The sequence below is a fragment of the Macaca mulatta genome, chromosome 14 (assembly GCF_049350105.2).
Source record: "Macaca mulatta isolate MMU2019108-1 chromosome 14, T2T-MMU8v2.0, whole genome shotgun sequence".
Classification (NCBI taxonomy): domain Eukaryota; kingdom Metazoa; phylum Chordata; class Mammalia; order Primates; family Cercopithecidae; genus Macaca; species Macaca mulatta.
In genome coordinates, this window is record NC_133419.1 from 11,561,004 (window position 1) to 11,577,332 (window position 16,329).

A 16,329-nucleotide genomic window follows, 5' to 3' on the forward strand; every position below is an offset into this window, starting at 1 on the left:
GCTGTCTTCTTATGAGGGAAAACCACTCCCTCTAAGTACTGATTTTGGTGACTGCTCTTAAAATAATTATTGTGTCTAAAAATGGAAAATTACATGTTACTGTTTATCAAAAGGAAATAAACACCTTGGATTAATCAGGTTCTTGCCACTGGATGGTGAGTCCAGACCTTGCCGGCAACCCAGGTAAAAAGGCCACTCTGCATGTTCTGCAAACACTCACTTTTTTTTTTCTTTTTCTTTTTCTTTTTTTTTTGAGATGGAGTCTCACTTTGTTGTCCAGGCTGGAGTGCAATGGCACGGTCAGGGCTCACTGCAACCTCTGCCTCTTAGGTTCAAGCGATTCTCCTGCCTCAGCCTCTTGAGTAGCTGAGATTACAGGTGCCCGCCCCCACGCCCGGCTAATTTTTGTATTTTTAGTAGAGACAGGGTTTCACCATGTTGGCCAGGCTGGTCTCGAGCTCCTGACCTTGTGAGCCTCCCGCCTTGGCCTCCCAAAGTGCTGGGATTACAGGCGTGAGCCACCGCGCCCAGCCCACTTTCGTTGTTTTACAGTTTCCGAAGGGGAAGTGGTCAGATCCTGTGTGTCTGCTGAGGCTTACTTGCCATGTCTGGTTATGTAATCGTGGAGAACCTTTGATTGGGCTTTGCTGGTGGCAGAAATAAGGACAGGAAAAAACATGGGAGTCAGGGCGTGTCCCCCACTCACTCCTACTTGAGATGGGTTGGACTGTTGATTGTTTTGTATTTATGAGCATTTGCGGAACTCTCACGGAATATGGAGATTTAAAAGTTGGACAGAAATGCTTCAGTAAGTCAGCCTGAACTGTACATAGGTTCACACAGGGAAAAAAAGGTCTTGGAGGTGGCTCCAAACACTACATGTCTCAGCCTCTTCATACTCCAGCCAAGACCCACGGAGCACTCGGTGGTCTGCCTGCTTTTGACTTAGCCACTGTCAGCCTCCGCAGTCTCAAGCTGGCCTCTCCAGCCACACTCAGCTCTTTCCAGTACCCTTAATGTACTCTTCTCTCTCCAGCACCCTGGCTTTCATGCAGGCTTCTCTTCTTCATCCTTTGGGTTTCAGTTCAGAGGTCATTTCCTCCTGGAAGCCTTCCTGGATATTCCCCAGCCATCTCATACATTTGTGTTGCTCTGTACTTTTTTGCTCTTAGCACTATTCATATTAAAATATCAGTGGCCAATGGCTTGTCTGTCTGCCTCTCGCTCCAGACCGTCAGCTCTGTGAGTGAGATGTAGTGTGCTTGTCCATCATGATGTCTCCAGCGCACTGCCAGGCACATGGCACGTGGCAGAAACTCGATAAGCCATCTTATCACTATCCAATCACTTCATACACTTCCCTTCGGCCACTGCTGCTCCAGTTTTCCTTCTGTCAATTACTGTTTAGTTTCTTGGTCTCCCAGGTTTTAGCCTATACTTAGGGTAAAAACAAACAAAAGTTAAAGAACAAAACAAAATAAACTCTCTCTAATAAACTTGCTGAAGTTTTGCAGTTCGCTTGCTTTCCTTGAGCTGCGGAAGAGTGTGAATTTAGCTGAATTCTGTGCCCTGTCAGCTGGCAAACTCCTCAAATCCACACCATTCCAGCCCCCAGGACTGCCCTGCTGGGGTGGGAAAGGAGGCAGAGGAAAAGCTCGGAGACTCTGAAGTCGAAGACCTGAAGCCCGAGAAAGGTGGGGTGGCAAGAGCGGCCGAAAAGGTGCTGCTTGGGGCAGGAAGTTGAGGAAGAGGGAGTGGAGGAGTGCTCAGGTGTGGAAGAGGAGGAGACACCCCAAATCTGCCCAGTTTGGTCCGAAACGGGTGGCTGGCATCTCTCACTGCTTAAGTCTAGGCAGTGTGGCTTTTGATTATTCTTCTGTTCTCCTTTCCTTCCTTCCTAGAGAATTGTTTGACCCGCAAAGCCTGGCTGGGATGTGGAGAGCTGTGTTTCCCACCTGCAGCAAGGTGGGGCTGGCTTTGTCTTTGCAGCTCACTGCCCCATGCCCCCTGCCTGCCCCACCGCTCTCTTTGTGCCTGACAGACACAGCAACAGTGGCTCCGTGGCCAGCGTCCAGCGCTGCAGAATGAGACAAAGCCCTGTGTATTTGCTGGGCAGCACTTGGCTGTGATATATTGACATGTGAGCGCAGGAGAGTATTTGTGGCATCTGGAGAGCAAAGCGCTCACATCATGCTGGGGTTTGGCAAATGCATTTATTTCTCTCAGGTTTTGGCAAAGTTCTTTTTTTCTTTTTCTTTTTCTTTTTTTTTTTGAGATGGAGTGTTGCTTTGCTTTGTCGCCAGGCTGAAGTGCAGTGGCACAATCTTGGCTCACTGCAACCTTCACCTCCTGGGTTCAAGAAATTCCCCTGCCTCAGCCTCCTGAGTAGCTGGGACTACAGGTGGGCACCACCCCGTTTGGCTAATTTTTTGTATTTTGGTAGAGACGGGGTTCCACCACGTTGGTCAGGATGGTCTCGATCTCCTGACCTCGTGATCCACCCACTTTGGCTTCCCCAAGTGCTGGGATTACAGATGTGAGCCACTGCGCCCGGCAGGCAAAGTTCTTCTAGAATGTAGAATTTGAGGCATTGACACCGGAAATCTCTTTGGAAGATAGGGATAAAATTGTTTTGTTGTTGTTGTTTTTGGATGGGGTCTCACTCTGACCCCCAGGCTGGAAAGCAGTGGTGCCATCTGCCACTCCACCTTCCGGGGTCAAGCAATCCTCCCACCTCAACTTCCCAAGTGCCACCATGCCTGGCTAATTTGTTTTGTGTTTTTGATTTTTTTTTTTTTTGTAGAGATGGTGTTTCACTATGTTACCCAGGCTGGTCTCGAACTCCTGAGTTGAAGCGATTCTCCTCCCTCAGCCTCCCAAAGTGTTAAGATTACAGGTGTGAGCCACCACGCCCGGCCAGAACTATATGTTTTAATGTGATATGATATGTCTGAGCAATGTCCACATCCAGTTTTCAAGGGGGAAAAAACTTGACAGTGAGTATTCCCAGCTCGACACTGCCTTGTTCAAACCTCAGCTGACATAGAGGCTTCTGCCGGTTCCTTGTCTACAGAGAGTAAGCTCTTCCCAGCCAAAGGGGAGATGAAAGGATTATTTACTACGTAAAGTCGTGAGGCAGCAATCTCCCAGTTTGTTCGCTTAGCTGAAAGTGGAAAAAAAATGATGTTGAGGTGGTTCTTTAGCTCGATTTCTGGTATGATCAACTGGGTTCAGCAATCTAAAACTCATTTGGATTTTTTAAGTCATTGGGGAGGTTTGGAGCTGCATACCACACCCTGTGAGTGTCACCATTGGGCTCTCTGAGGGACAGCACGTAGGTATGGGAGGAACAGGTTCAAACCTGACTCTGATCGTTAACAAAGCTAGTGTTCTCTAGCACACGTGACTCTCTGGGCCAATCAGATTACCCCAGCCTTCTAGCACCCGTGTGAACCGGCATAGCTGGGAAGCTGGCTAGGCTGGGCTCAGGTGGGGCAGCCAGGTACCTTTATAGTATGATTTGAAGGTCTCAGGTAAGGCTGCCCTAGCCTGAAATATCTCCCCTACTGGCTTGTCAAGGATGTCTGAGTTTCGCCGCTATTGAGTCATTCCTTTGCGTTTACTACGGCCCTTGTCTTGTGAATGCAGGTTGGTTTGGAATACAGGATCCTTCACCTTCCCACCTTAAATTGCATGGATACAACTAGACTATGTTTAATCTCTTGGGTAAGCCACAAACTCAGTTCCACTTTTTTATGCCAGGCCTGTCTTGAGGCATTTCACCTGCCCCTCTTCCCTACTCTGTTCAGCTTAGACCCGAAGCAAGCTGGAGCCAGGTAGTCTGGTGCGGGGGACAGAGGAACAGAGGACCGGGAAGTGAGGGCACCGAGGACCAGCAGGCTCTCCCAGCTGGCTTCTGGCTCTCCAGCACAGAAAAGCTTGGCTGAGCCTTGGTCTGGTGTCAGATGACCCCTGAAGGGAGATGTGGTCTCCCCATTTTGGCCCAGATGGAGTACAGTTAGCTCTTACATGGACTTCCTTCCACTTACTCACTTTCCCCTTACCAGCGATCCTCTGTCCTCCTACTGTTGCACTCTCAGCCATCATCATTCTACGTGGCCTCATGCCAGAAGGGAAGTCTCATTGGCATCCTGGAGGAGCCAGGAGCTCCTAAGCCCAACCAGCACTCGGCCACACCCCTTCCCCCTTTGTGGCTTGGTTCACAGTCTCCAGGAGGTGGACGAGTGGCTAGGAGCTGCACAGCTGCTGACTGCTCAACTTGTACGGCTGGTTTTTTTGGTTTTTTTTGAGACAGAGTCTTGCTCTGTTGCCCAGGCTGGAGTGCTGTGGCACAATCTTGGCTCACTACAACCTCCGCCTCCCAGGTTCAAGTGATTCTCTTGCCTCAGTCTCCCAAGTAGCTGAGATGACAGGCACACACCACCATGCCCAGCTAAATTTTTTTGTATTTTTAGTAGAGCTGGGGTTTCACCATGTTGGTCAGGCTGGTCTCGAACTCCTGACCTCAGGTGATCCGCCCGCCTCGGCCTCCCAAAGTGCTGGGATTACAGGCATAAGCCACTGTGCCTGGCAGGTTTGAATAGATACAGAGGATGTTTACTGAGGGGCCAGTCAGATGCTATGGGTCTGCACTAAAGCCTTAAACCCTATCCATCTTCTCCTCTTTCCCAGGCCTAGAAGACATGGTCAGAGCTCATCTATGTCATGCCCCTGCCTCTGGGCATATTTTATCTCCTCATGCCCATGCCTCTCTTCCAGAGATCACTCCCACCAAAGGAAGTGGGAGAAGATAGGTGGAAGAGAGACCATAAAGTCCACTGGAATATAGGCTTCATGAGGGCGGGGATTTTTTTTTTTTTTTTTTTTTTTTTTGAGACGGAGTCTGGCTCTGTCACCCAGGCTGGAGTGCAGTGGCGCGATCTCGGCTCACTGCAAGCTCCGCCTCCCGGGTTTACGCCATTCTCCTGCCTCAGCCTCCCGAGTAGCTGGGACTACAGGCGCCCGCCACCTCGCCTGGCTAGAGGGCGGGGATTTTTAATATATCCCCAGAGTCTAGAACAGTGCCTGGCCCACAGTAGATGCTCCATAAATGCTTGTTGAATAATGAACCTCCCCTTGTTGAAGTAATCACAACTGGTAAAGTACTTTCAATCCTAATGAATATTCTGTTGGGCAGGTGGAAATTTTTAGAACCAACATTTCCAAAGATTTATTTATTTATTTATTTTTATTTATTTATTTATTTATTTTTAGCGAAGGGCCTTGCTCTGTCACTCAGGCTGGAGTGTACTGGCATGATCACAGCTCACTGCAACCTTGAACTCCTGGACTCAAGAGATCCTCCCACCTCAGCTTTCCGAGTAGTTCTTACTGACAGGCACAGCTTCCACAATTTTTTTTTTTTTTTTTTTTTTTTTTAGAGTCTGGGTTTACTATGTTGCCCAGGTGCTGCTCTCAAACTTCTGGCCTCAAGCCATCCTCCCACCTTGGCCTTCTAAAGCACTGGGATTATAGGCACAAGCCACTATGCCTGGCCCCAAAGATTCAATTTTTAATTGCACCATATAGTGTAATTATAATTACATTTAGTGTAATCTTAGTATGCCATTGATTTTTGTAAAAAATTAAAACAATACAAGAGAAATTCCACTTGTTCCGAACACCCCTGCATGCTCCTCCTTAATGATAACCATCGGCTTCATCTTGGCATGTGCCCTGTAGATTTTGCTCAATGCATTTGGACGTGTCCAAACATAGAAGCCTAGAATTTTGTGGGTTAACAACAACAAAACCCACAAAACCATAAATAAGATTGGACTGTGTTGTTTTGCAATTTCCTTTTCCCCTCTTAACGTTTTGGAGATGTTCCATGTAGGTGAAAACAGACCTACCTCATTCTTTTCATTGTGAAATATTGTGCAGCATAGATATATTGTATATTTAACATTTCCTGTATTGATGGACTTTTAAGTCATTTCCAGTGTTTACTTTTTTTTTTTTTGAGATGAAGTCTCCCCTCTGTCACCCAGGCTGGAGTGCAGTGGCTCAATCTCGGCTCACTGCAACCTCTGCTTCCCAGGTTCAAGCGATTCTCCTGCCTCAGCCTCCTGAGTAGCTGGGATTACAGGGGCACGCCACCACGCCTGGCAAAATTTTTACTAGAGATGGAGTTTCGTCATTTTGGCCCAGCTGGTGCGAACTCCTGATCTCAGGTTATCTGCCTGCCTTGGCCTCCCAAAGTGCTGGGATTACAGGCATGAGCTACTAAGCCTGGTCCCAGTGTTTACATTCTTGTATGTACAAACATTCTTGCACATTTCACTTTTTTTTTTTTTTTTGATATGGAGTCTTGCTTTGTCACCCGGGCTGGAGTGCAGTGGCGTGATCTTGGCTCACTGCAGCCTTCGCCTCCTGGGTTCAAGTGATGCTCCTGCCTCAGCCTCCTGAGTAGCTGGGATTACAGGTGCCCGCCACCATGCCTGGCTAATTTTTGTGTTTTTAGTAGAGATGGGTTTTTGCTATGTTGGCCAGGCTGGTCTCAAACTCCTGACCTCAGGTGATCCGCCCACCTCAGCCTCCCAAAGTGCTGGCATTAGAGGTATGAGCCACTGTGCCCGGCTGCACATGCCACTTTGAACACACATATGAGTATTTCATTTGGATACCTAGAAAGCCCCTATTTTCTGCACACTTGTATTGGATTATACTTATTTATTACCAGTTTCTTTTTTTTTTTTTTTGAGACGGAGTCTCGTTCTGTCGCCCAGGCTGGAGTGCAGTGGCTTGATCTTGGCTCATTGCAGCCTCCACCTCCTGACTTCAAGCAATTCTTCTGCCTCAGCCTCCTGAGAAACTGGGATTACAGGCATGCGCCACCACACCCGGCTAATTTTTGTATTTTTAGTAGAGACGGGGCTACACCGTGTTGGTCAGGCTGGTCTTGAACACCTGACCTCGTGATCCACCCGCCTCGGCCTCCCAAAGTGCTGGGATTACAGGTGTGAACCACCGCGCCTGGCCTATTACCAGTTTCTATGATCTTGTTAGAATAAAAATTTCAGCTCTTTCGGACAGGAAATCGTGAATGATTCACATTAGTAACATAATCAGATATGTTGCAATGATGCTATTTAATGCTGTGTCTTCTGTTACTTAGTAACCGTTTTACATCGAGTGAGTAATCATGTCGCTACCTTTTTTGATAGGAATGGTTATGTATCACTGTTCTCCACCCATTTCACCTTGACCTTTAGATATAAAACAGGAGAGTCTGGGGCCTTGGAGGGCCTCAGGGGAGTGACCTCCCCATTCCCTTCCTTATCCTCTGTTTTCTCGAGTGACTTCAAGGAGTTCTTTGGTGCCATAGCCTGCCGTTCTGCCACATCCTTTCCTGCCACATAGTGGTCATGTCCTGGAATGACGAGATGACAATGCCAATCATTCAGTCCCAAGCTGTACGGTACACTGGCCTTTGGATTCCTCCTTTGATCAGCTCAGAACACTTTAGCAGTTGTCGGTTTTTGTTTTTTTTTTTTTTTGAGACGGAGTCTTGTTCTGTCACTCAGGCTGGAGTGCAGTGGCGAGATCTCGGCTCACTGCAAACTCCGCCTCCCGGGTTCACGCCGTTCTCCTGCCTCAGCCTCCCAAGTAGTTGGGACTACAGGCGCCCGCCACCATGCCCGGCTAATTTTTTGTATTTTTGGTAGAGATGGGGTTTCACCATGTTAGCCAGGATGGTCTCGATCTCCTGACCTCATGATCCACCCGCCTCGGCCTCCCAAAGTGCTGGGATTACAGGCGTGAGTCACTGTACCCGGCCTATTACTGTTATTTCTAAAGCACTCTAGTTTTGGCTATGAATTACAACAGGACACTGTGAGGTAATCTACATATTTAACTGAAAGCCATGCTTTCTATAGGATAACTTCTTACCTTGAATATACTGGCAACTTTGGCTTGGATTTTTTTCCTTCTTTCATATTTCCTAATATATGCTATGAAACATGAATGGATGGTTTAGCATTTAGAGTGTGGGTTTATGAACCAGGTGGTCTGAGTTCAAATCTCAGCTCTGCCACTTGCTTTTTTTTTGCTGGGAATGGGTCTCACTCTGTCACCCACGCTAAAGTGCAGTGGTGTGATCACAGCTCACTGTAGCCTCAACTTCCTTGAGATCAGGTGATTATCCCACCTCAGCCTCCTGAGTAACTGGGACCACAGGCATGTACCACCATGCCTGGCTACTTTTTTTTTTGTTTGTTTGAGACAGAGTTTTATTCTTGTTGCCCAGGCTGGAGTACAATGGCTCGATCTTGGCTCACTGTAACCTCTGCCTTCCAAGTTCAAGTGATTCTCCTGCCTCAGCCTCCTGAGTAGCTGAGATTACAGGTGCCTGCCACCACGCCCTGCTAATTTTTGTATTTTAGTAGAGATGGGGTTTCACCATGTTGGTCAGGCTGGTCTTGAACTCCTGACTTCAGGTGATCCACCCACCTCGGCCTCCTAAAGTTCTGGGATTATAGGCGTGAACCACCGCGCCTGGTGGTCCTAGCTAATTTTTGAATTCTTTGTAGAGACAAGGTTTCACCATGTTGCCCAGGCTGATTTTGAACTCCTGGGCTCAAGCCATTTGCCTACCTTGGCCTCTCAAAGTGCTGGAATTACAGGTGTGAGCCACTGTGCCCAGCCAGCTCTGGCTCTTTCTAGCTGTACCATCTAGGGCCAAGTTATTTAAGCTCTCTGTACTTCAGTTTCTTCTTGTGTAAAACGGGGTAGTAGTAGCACTTGTCTCCGGAGTTGATGTAAGGAGTTGACATGAGGATAGAAATCATTTGGCATGTGGTAAGCGCTGATGTGGTTGCCATTATTATTTAATCTTTGTTTCTAAATTAAAAAAAAAAATTCCTTCCTTCTGTAGTTATTTGGACTTATTCTGAGTTTCATTTTATAACTAGACACTGAACAATTGAAATAAAAAGAAGAGTCATCACGTGCTGAATTTCTCAACCAAACTTTTCTGGGAAAGACAGGGTTGTTTTTTTTTTTTTTTTTTTTTTGAGATGGAGTCTCACGCTGTCGCCCAGGCTGGAGTGCAGTGGCGCGATCTCGGCTCACTGCAAGCTCCGCCTCCTGGGTTCCCGCCATTCTCCTGCCTCAGCCTCCTGAGTAGCTGGGACTACAGGCGCCCGCCACCGCGCCCGGCTAATTTTTTGTATTTTTAGTAGAGACGGGGTTTCACTGTGGTCTCAATCTCCTGACCTTGTGATCCGCCCGCCTCGGCCTCCCAAAGTGCTGGGATTACAGGCGTGAGCCACCGCGCCCGGCCGACAGGGTTGTTTTTGTAAAATAATTTATATCTGATTATTATTAGAATTTAAAACATTTGTGGAGGAAGACGAATCAGTGGGATGGGATTAATCTATGTGTAGTTTTTAAAAACCTTGGACATTTTCATGCCATCGATTGTTAGAGAAATGCAAATATCGGCCGGGCGCGGTGGCTCAAGCCTGTAATCCCAGCACTTTGGGAGGCCGAGACGGGTGGATCACGAGGTCAGGAGATCGAGACCATCCTGGCTAACACGGTGAAACCCCGTTTCTACTAAAAAATACAAAAAACTAGCCGGGCGAGGTGGCGGGCGCCTGTAGTCCCAGTTACTCGGGAGGCTGAGGCAGGAGAATGGCGTGAACCCGGGAGGCGGAGCTTGCTGTGAGCTGAGATCCGGCCACTGCACTCCAGCCTGGGCGACAGAGCGAGACTCCGTCTCAAAAAAAAAAAAAAAAAAAAAAAAAAAAAAAAAGAAATGCAAATATCATTCGGTTGAAAGACTATTGCACCATTCATTTATTCACCACTCATTCATTCATTCACCACTCATTTATTTATTCACTGCTCATTCATTCATTTATTCACTACCCATTCATTCATGTAGTCACCACTCATTCATTCATTTATTCACCACTCATTCAGTCTTTCATCACTCATCATTCATCTCTCCAAGCCACAAACATTTCCAGAATGCCTGGGACTGCTAGGCTTTCAGAGAAAAAGACAAATAATTTATTGTCTCAGAGTCTAGAAAACTCTAATGAAGAATTTGCTTATTACTTATGAGGAGGAAAAATTTAAGTGGCCCCAACAGTCCTCCTGAAAGCTCGGAACAGGGAAGATAGTTCACCTGTAAGAAGGAAGGATGAACAAGAAATTTCGCCAATTTGGCCCGGCAACGTGGGTCACACCTGTAATCCTACCACTGTGGGAGGCTAAGACGGGAGGATCGCTTGGGCCCAGGAGTTCAAGACCAGCCTGGTCAACATAGTGGGACCTCTATCTTTAAAAAAAAAAAAAGAGGCTGGGCACAGTGGCTCATGCCTGTAATGCTAGCACTTTGGGAGGCCAATGTGGGTGGATAACCTGAGGTCAGGAGTTTGAGACCAGACTGGCCAAGATAGTGAAACCTCATCTCTACTAAAAATAAACTTAGCCACACACTTAGCCGATGTGGTGGCACATGCCTGTAATCCCAGGTACTCGGGAGGCTGAGGCAGGAGAACTGCTTGAATCTGGGAGGCCAGGTTGCAGTGAGCCGAGATTGTGCCACTGCACTCCAGCCTAGGCGACAGAGTGAGACTCTGTCAAAAAAAAAAAAAAAAAAGAAAAGAAAGAAAGAAAACAGGCCAAGCATGGTGGCTCACATCTGTAATCCCACTTTGCAAGGCTGAGGTGGGTGAATCACCTGAGGTCAGGAGTTTGAGACCAGCCTGGCCAACATGTTTGAGACCAGCCTGGCCAACGTGGTGAAACCCTGTCTCTACTAAAAATACAAAAAATTAGCTGGGTGTGGTGGCACGCACCTGTAATCCGAGCTACTTGGGAGTCTGAGGCAGGAGAATCGCTTGAACCTGGGAGGTTGGAGGTTGTGGTGAGCTGAGATCTGGCCACTGCACTCCAGCCTAGGCTGCAGAGTGAGACTCTGTCTCAAAAAAAAAAAAAAAAAAAAAGTACAGGCGCGGTGGCTCATGCCTGTAATCCCAGCACTTTGGGAGACCAAGGTGGGCGGATCACCTGAGGTCGAGAGTTCGAGACCAGCCTGACTAACATGGAGAAACTCCATCTCTACTAAAAATACAAAATAAACCAGGTGTGATAGTGCATGTCTGTAATCCCAGCTACTCGGGAGGCTGAGGCAGGAGAACCGCTTGAACCCAGGAGGCAGAGGTGGGGGTGAGCTGAGATCGCGCCATTGCACGCCAGCCTGGACAAGAGCGAGACTCTGTCTCAAAAAAAGAAAAAGAAAAGAAAAGAAAAGAAAGACAAAAAGAAAGAAGAAAAGAAAAGAAAACAATAGAAAGAAAATAAAAAAGAAATTTAATCGGTTTGAAATTGAAGGTCCTGACTCAATCCTTTCATGTAACCTTTGGGTTACTATCCCCTGGGGAAGAGTAATTTCCTTTTCCTTTCCTTTTTTTTGGGGGGCGGAACGGAGTCTTGCTCTGTCACCCAGGCTGGAGTGCAGTGGTGCCATCTTGACTCACTGCAACCTCCACCTCCCGGGTTCAAGCGATTCTCCTGCCTCAACCTCCTGAGTAGCTAGGACTACAGGCACCCAGCACATGCCCAGCTAATTTTTGTATTTTTAGTAGAGATGGGTTTCACCATATTGGCCAGGCTGGTCTTGATCTCCTAATCTTGTGATCTGTCCACCTCGGCCTCCCATAGTGCTGGGTTTACAGGCATGAGCCACCGCATCCAGCCTCCTTTTTCTTTCTTTTCCTTTTTCTTTTTTCTGAGACAGGGTCTCATTCTGTCGCCCTGGCTGGAGTGTAGTGGTGCGATCATGGCTCACTGTAGCCTCGACCTCCTGGGCTCAGGCAATCCTCCTGCCTCAGCCTCCTGAATAGCTGGTACTACAGTTGTGTGCCACCGCACCTGGCTAATTTTTGTTTATTTTTGATTTTTTGTAGAGGTGGGGGTCTCACTATATTGCCCAGGCAGGTGTGGAACTTCCGGGCTCAGGTGATTCTCTCACCTCAGCCTCTCAAAGTGCTGGGATTACAGGTGTGAGCCACTGTGTTCTGCTGGGAAGAGTAATTTCTTGGGATGGTGTTAGACTTGGGCAAACACATGAAAAGAGTAACCTGTTGAAACCACTGATGGCAACCACAGTTCTCCACGAACTGGTTTCCGTGTTGCTACAGACGGAATCCTGCCATTGGTCAGGGAATCCCATGGCCAGGTGGGCTCTCCTTCTTGATGGGAACACTCTCCTTCCCCACAGAGGGTAGCGACCTCGGATTGGAGATCTACCCTGTAAGGCGTCAGGAACTCTGAGTGGAGCTGAGTCTAGTGATTGGAACCCCTGCCCCGCAGTATCCAGCTTAATGCTGACCGAGAAAAGATACCCAGGGGGCGGTAACCGTGCATGCTCTGGTCCCACCACAAAACCCTCCTTTCTTATACATTGTTCCTCGGTGTTCAGTTGTACCTTATCTCTCTCCTTCTGTCCTCGCAAAGCCCTTGAGGAGAATGACTGGGTCTGGTGGGTGGATGAACCCAAGATAGCATTGTCCCCTTTGTGTGAGATTCCCGGCGCTTTCACAAAGGGCTGTCCCTCAGCTTAGGCCAGTTGTCTTCTGAAGATTCTCTGTTATCATCTCTACAGCTAGAAATTCCAGGCAAGGCTGGGGCTTGGGCTGGGCTAGGATGTGTTGGGGGTGGGTGGTGGTAAACATGGGGTCTCTGGTATTTTATACACCCATAGTAGGCATTTGAAAAGTGCTCATTGATTGGATGATTCGATGAGTGACCTGGTGATAATCTTTATCCTTGTTAGAACACACCACAGCCATCAGCACTGGAATGCAAAGACCAGAACAAACAGAAGGAAGCCAGCAGCCAAGCCGGGGCAGTTTCAATCTCCACCCCAAATGCAGGTGAGAGAAGTGATGGGGGACTGAAAGACAGATGACCTTAATTATGATAATGATACCCTTTATCACAGATGGGCATGCCTGCCTGGGCTGTGGAAGCCACACCTGGAAGGATATGGCTCAGGACCCCAGGAGCCCAGCCCCTCTTTCTCCTGGGCCTGGAAATTCAAATCCTAGTCTTCTTTCAGCTTTGTGAGAAGCCCATAGGAAATGCACTTACTGCGGAAGGATTACGTACTCCTTCAGAAGGAATCGCAAGGGTTTCTTCATAGGGAGGGCTACTGTGGAATATCCACATGCTTTTAAGACAGTACCTATTAAACCCAGAAGGCAGGGTGGGGCAGAAACCAAAGACTTAGAATTAAAGGGTTGGAATATACTTCTAGTGGAAGATCTACCAGAGTTTAGAAAAAGTCTTTTTGATCCTCTAAAGGAAATGCTTTTTCAGGCCTCCTAGGAGGGAGATGCCCACATGGAGAGTGAGCCGGAGGGGAAGAAGTGAGCGACTATGGGGTATGGAAATCCTGGGTCATAGGGAGTTACGTAGAGGGGTCATTGGCTCAATTTGGGCCATAGCCATGTTTCTGACCTGCACAAAAACTAAACTGTTTTTTGGAGGTAATTGCAAACATTTAAGAATGAGGAGACTGGCCGGGCATGGTGGCACATACCTGTAATCCAGCTTTTTGGGAGGCCGAGGCAGGCAGATCACTTGAGGTCAGGAGTTCGAGACCAGCCTAGCCAATGTAGTGAAACCCTGTCTCTACTAGAAATACAAAAATTAGCTGGGCATGATGGCAGGCACCTGTAATCCCAGCTACTCGGGAGGCTGAGGCAGGATAATCGCTTGAACCTGGGAGACGGAGGTTGCCGTCAGTCGAGATTGCGCCACTGCACTCCACCCTGGGCGAAAGAGTGAGATACCGTCTCAGAAAAACAAAACAAAACAAAACAATAAATGAAAATATGGAATGTGTGGCCTCTCAACATTTTGTCATGTTCACTGAGCCTGCATTCCCACATGGCAATGTCAGCTGGAGAGGACTGACTGCCCTGTCACTGGGCAAAGGGAGCTCCGCTTCCTTCCATCCACTCCTGTGGACCCTCCTTCCATCATCTGAGCCCCATTTTCTCTTCTCACCTCTTCCCTGCCCAGTATTCCACCCATAGCCTGGGGTGAATGTCCCTTCAGCAAATAAACAGGCACATACTCCACTTCCTTTACAGAAAGCCTCCCAGCCTGGTACGGTGGCTCACGCCTGTAATCTCAGCACTTTGGGAGGCTGAGGTGGGCAGATCACAAGGTCAGGAGTTCGAGACCAGCCTGGCCAATATGGTGAAACCCTGTCTGTACAAAAAATACAAAATTAGCCGGGTGTGGTGGCGCACGCCTCTAATCCTAGCTACTCGGGAGGCTGAGGCAGAAGAATCGCTTAAACCTGGGAGGCAGAGGTTGCAGTGAGCTGAGATCGGGCCACTGCACTCCAGCCTGGGTGACAGAGCGAGACTCCGTCCCAAAAAAAGAAGGAAAACCTCCCTCAAGTCCGAACCCCTCTTGCTGTGGTGCTATTCTTTGAGAGCCAACTGGAAAGTGTTGCGTGTTCCATTCCTGTCACCTCTTCCTCATCTTCCCTTCACTCCAGTCCCCCTGTTCCCTGTCCCCAGGCTTCCACCCTGCCACTCAATACTGCTCTTGCTGACTCCACTTCATTGATAGGAGTGCCCAGGGAACTCTCTGGACACTCAGTGCTGTGCCCTCTCCTTCCTTGAAACACCCTGCCCCCTCTGCTTGGTGATATCTCCTTCGTGTTGACGTCTGTTTGGTTAGGATGACTTTGCCCTCCCTTCCTAGGCCCTTTATGGGCTCCCCTTTTCCCATAACCTCAAAAGCGGCAGAATTTCCCAAGGACCTGTCATGGGTTTTTGTTTTTCTCACTTGGGACTCTCTCTCCGGGTAGCCTCTTGGGGCTCTGTGGCTCTCAGGCCTGCTTCTCTTCCGAGCTCCAGGGCTGCACATCTGGGCTCCCCTCCACCTCCCCTCTCCCTGTCTCTCCATCCCCCACCCCACCGTCTCTGGTCAGTGTCTGGCCCACACCAGTCACCCACCTTCTTAACATTTCCAATGTTTTTGGTTTGTATTACTTGCTACAGTCGCCTCCTAAATGTCTGCCTATCTTAGGTCTTTTCCTCCATGGATAGAGTGAGCTTAAATAGTGGTTAGTTTAAAATAAAAGAATCAAATCATGTTACTCCCCTCCTTGAAATTCTTCAGTAGCTGCTTGTGGCTCTCGGGGCAAAGTTCTCATCCTTAGCTCAGCACCCAAGGCTGCCGTGGCCCAGTCCTCAGCTCAGCCCCCACCACTTCCCATGTGGGCTTTTCACTCCAGCCACAGCCTAGTCCTGGTCCCCACATCCATGATGCTGGTCCATGCTCCTATGTCTTTTTTTTTGAGATGGAGTCTCACTCTGTCACCCAGGCTGCAATGCAGTGGCACGATATCAACTCACTACAATCCCCACCTCCTGGGTTCAAGCAATTCTCCTGCCTCAGCCTCCCGAGTAGTTGGGATTACAGGCATGTGCCACCATGCCCAGCTAATTTTTTTGTATTTTTAGTAGAGATGAGGTTTCACCATATTGGCCAGGCTGGTCTTGAACTCCTGACCTTGTGATCTGCCTGCCTCGGCCTTCCAAAGTGCTGGGATTACAGGCATGAGCCACTGCGCCAGGCTCCTCCTGTGCCTTTATTGTGCTCTTCCACACCCCTTTGTCCCCAGTCTTCCTGGGCCTTTGAATCACCAATCCAGGCCCATCTGAGCCTCCAAGTCTGGGCTCAGGGCCCCTTCTCTGTGCTCTCCCATGGTGCCCAGGCATCCCTGTTTTGGCTCCCATGGTGCTGGGCCTCCACTAGACTTCACACTCAGAAGGGCCCAGGAGGATCTCCAGCACAGTCTGTCTGGAATATAAACTAGACAGATGGGCTGGGCACTGTGGCTCATGCCTATAATCCCAGCACTTTGGGAGGCCGAGGCGGGTGGATCACCTGAGGCCAGGAGTTCAAGACCAGCCTGACCAACATAGCAAAACTCTGTCTCTACCGAAAATACAAAAAAAAAAAAAAAATTAGCTGGGCATGGTGGGCACCTGTAATCCCAGCTAATCGGGAGGCTGAGGCAGGAGAATTGCCTGAACCCAAGGGATGGAGGCTGCAGCGAACTGAGATTGCGCCATTGTACTCCAGCCTGGGCAATATGAGCGAAACTCCATCTCAAAAAAAAAAAAAAAGAAAAAAGCTAGACAGATGATGGCAAGCACCGCTGGCTGGCTTCCCAGCGCTTACATGGTGGCCATTTCTCTCTTGCTCTTTGGGGATTGGGTT

The 16,329-nt window shown here is 48.6% G+C and overlaps 1 protein-coding gene and 2 long non-coding RNA genes across 9 annotated transcripts in view; 2 read left to right on the plus strand and 1 right to left on the minus strand.

Moving 5' to 3' along the window:
* AHNAK (AHNAK nucleoprotein) overlaps window positions 1-16,329 on the plus strand; it is a 113,184-nt gene that overhangs the window by 41,193 nt on the left and 55,662 nt on the right. For 2 of the 7 annotated variants that reach the window (XR_013403604.1, XR_013403602.1), the window contains exon 5: window positions 12,854-13,631. Coding sequence is in view for 2 of the 7 variants with exons in the window: in XM_077962452.1 (XP_077818578.1) it covers window positions 12,854-12,953 (100 nt within the window). In the remaining 5 variants the exon portion in view is untranslated. Of the gene's footprint in view, window positions 1-12,853; window positions 14,365-16,117; window positions 16,243-16,329 lie in introns of those variants that run through there. The other 5 variants (XM_077962452.1, XM_015113976.3, XR_013403603.1 and 2 more) reach the window with 4 other exon arrangements.
* On the plus strand, window positions 1,826-2,914 carry LOC144334177 (uncharacterized). Its single transcript, XR_013403682.1, has 2 exons — window positions 1,826-1,965; window positions 2,804-2,914. It is a non-coding gene; the product is annotated as an uncharacterized LOC144334177 (long non-coding RNA).
* Window positions 2,331-16,242, minus strand: LOC144334172 (uncharacterized). Its single transcript, XR_013403676.1, has 2 exons — window positions 16,095-16,242; window positions 2,331-2,734 (listed from the first exon to the last, which is right to left on the minus strand). It is a non-coding gene; the product is annotated as an uncharacterized LOC144334172 (long non-coding RNA).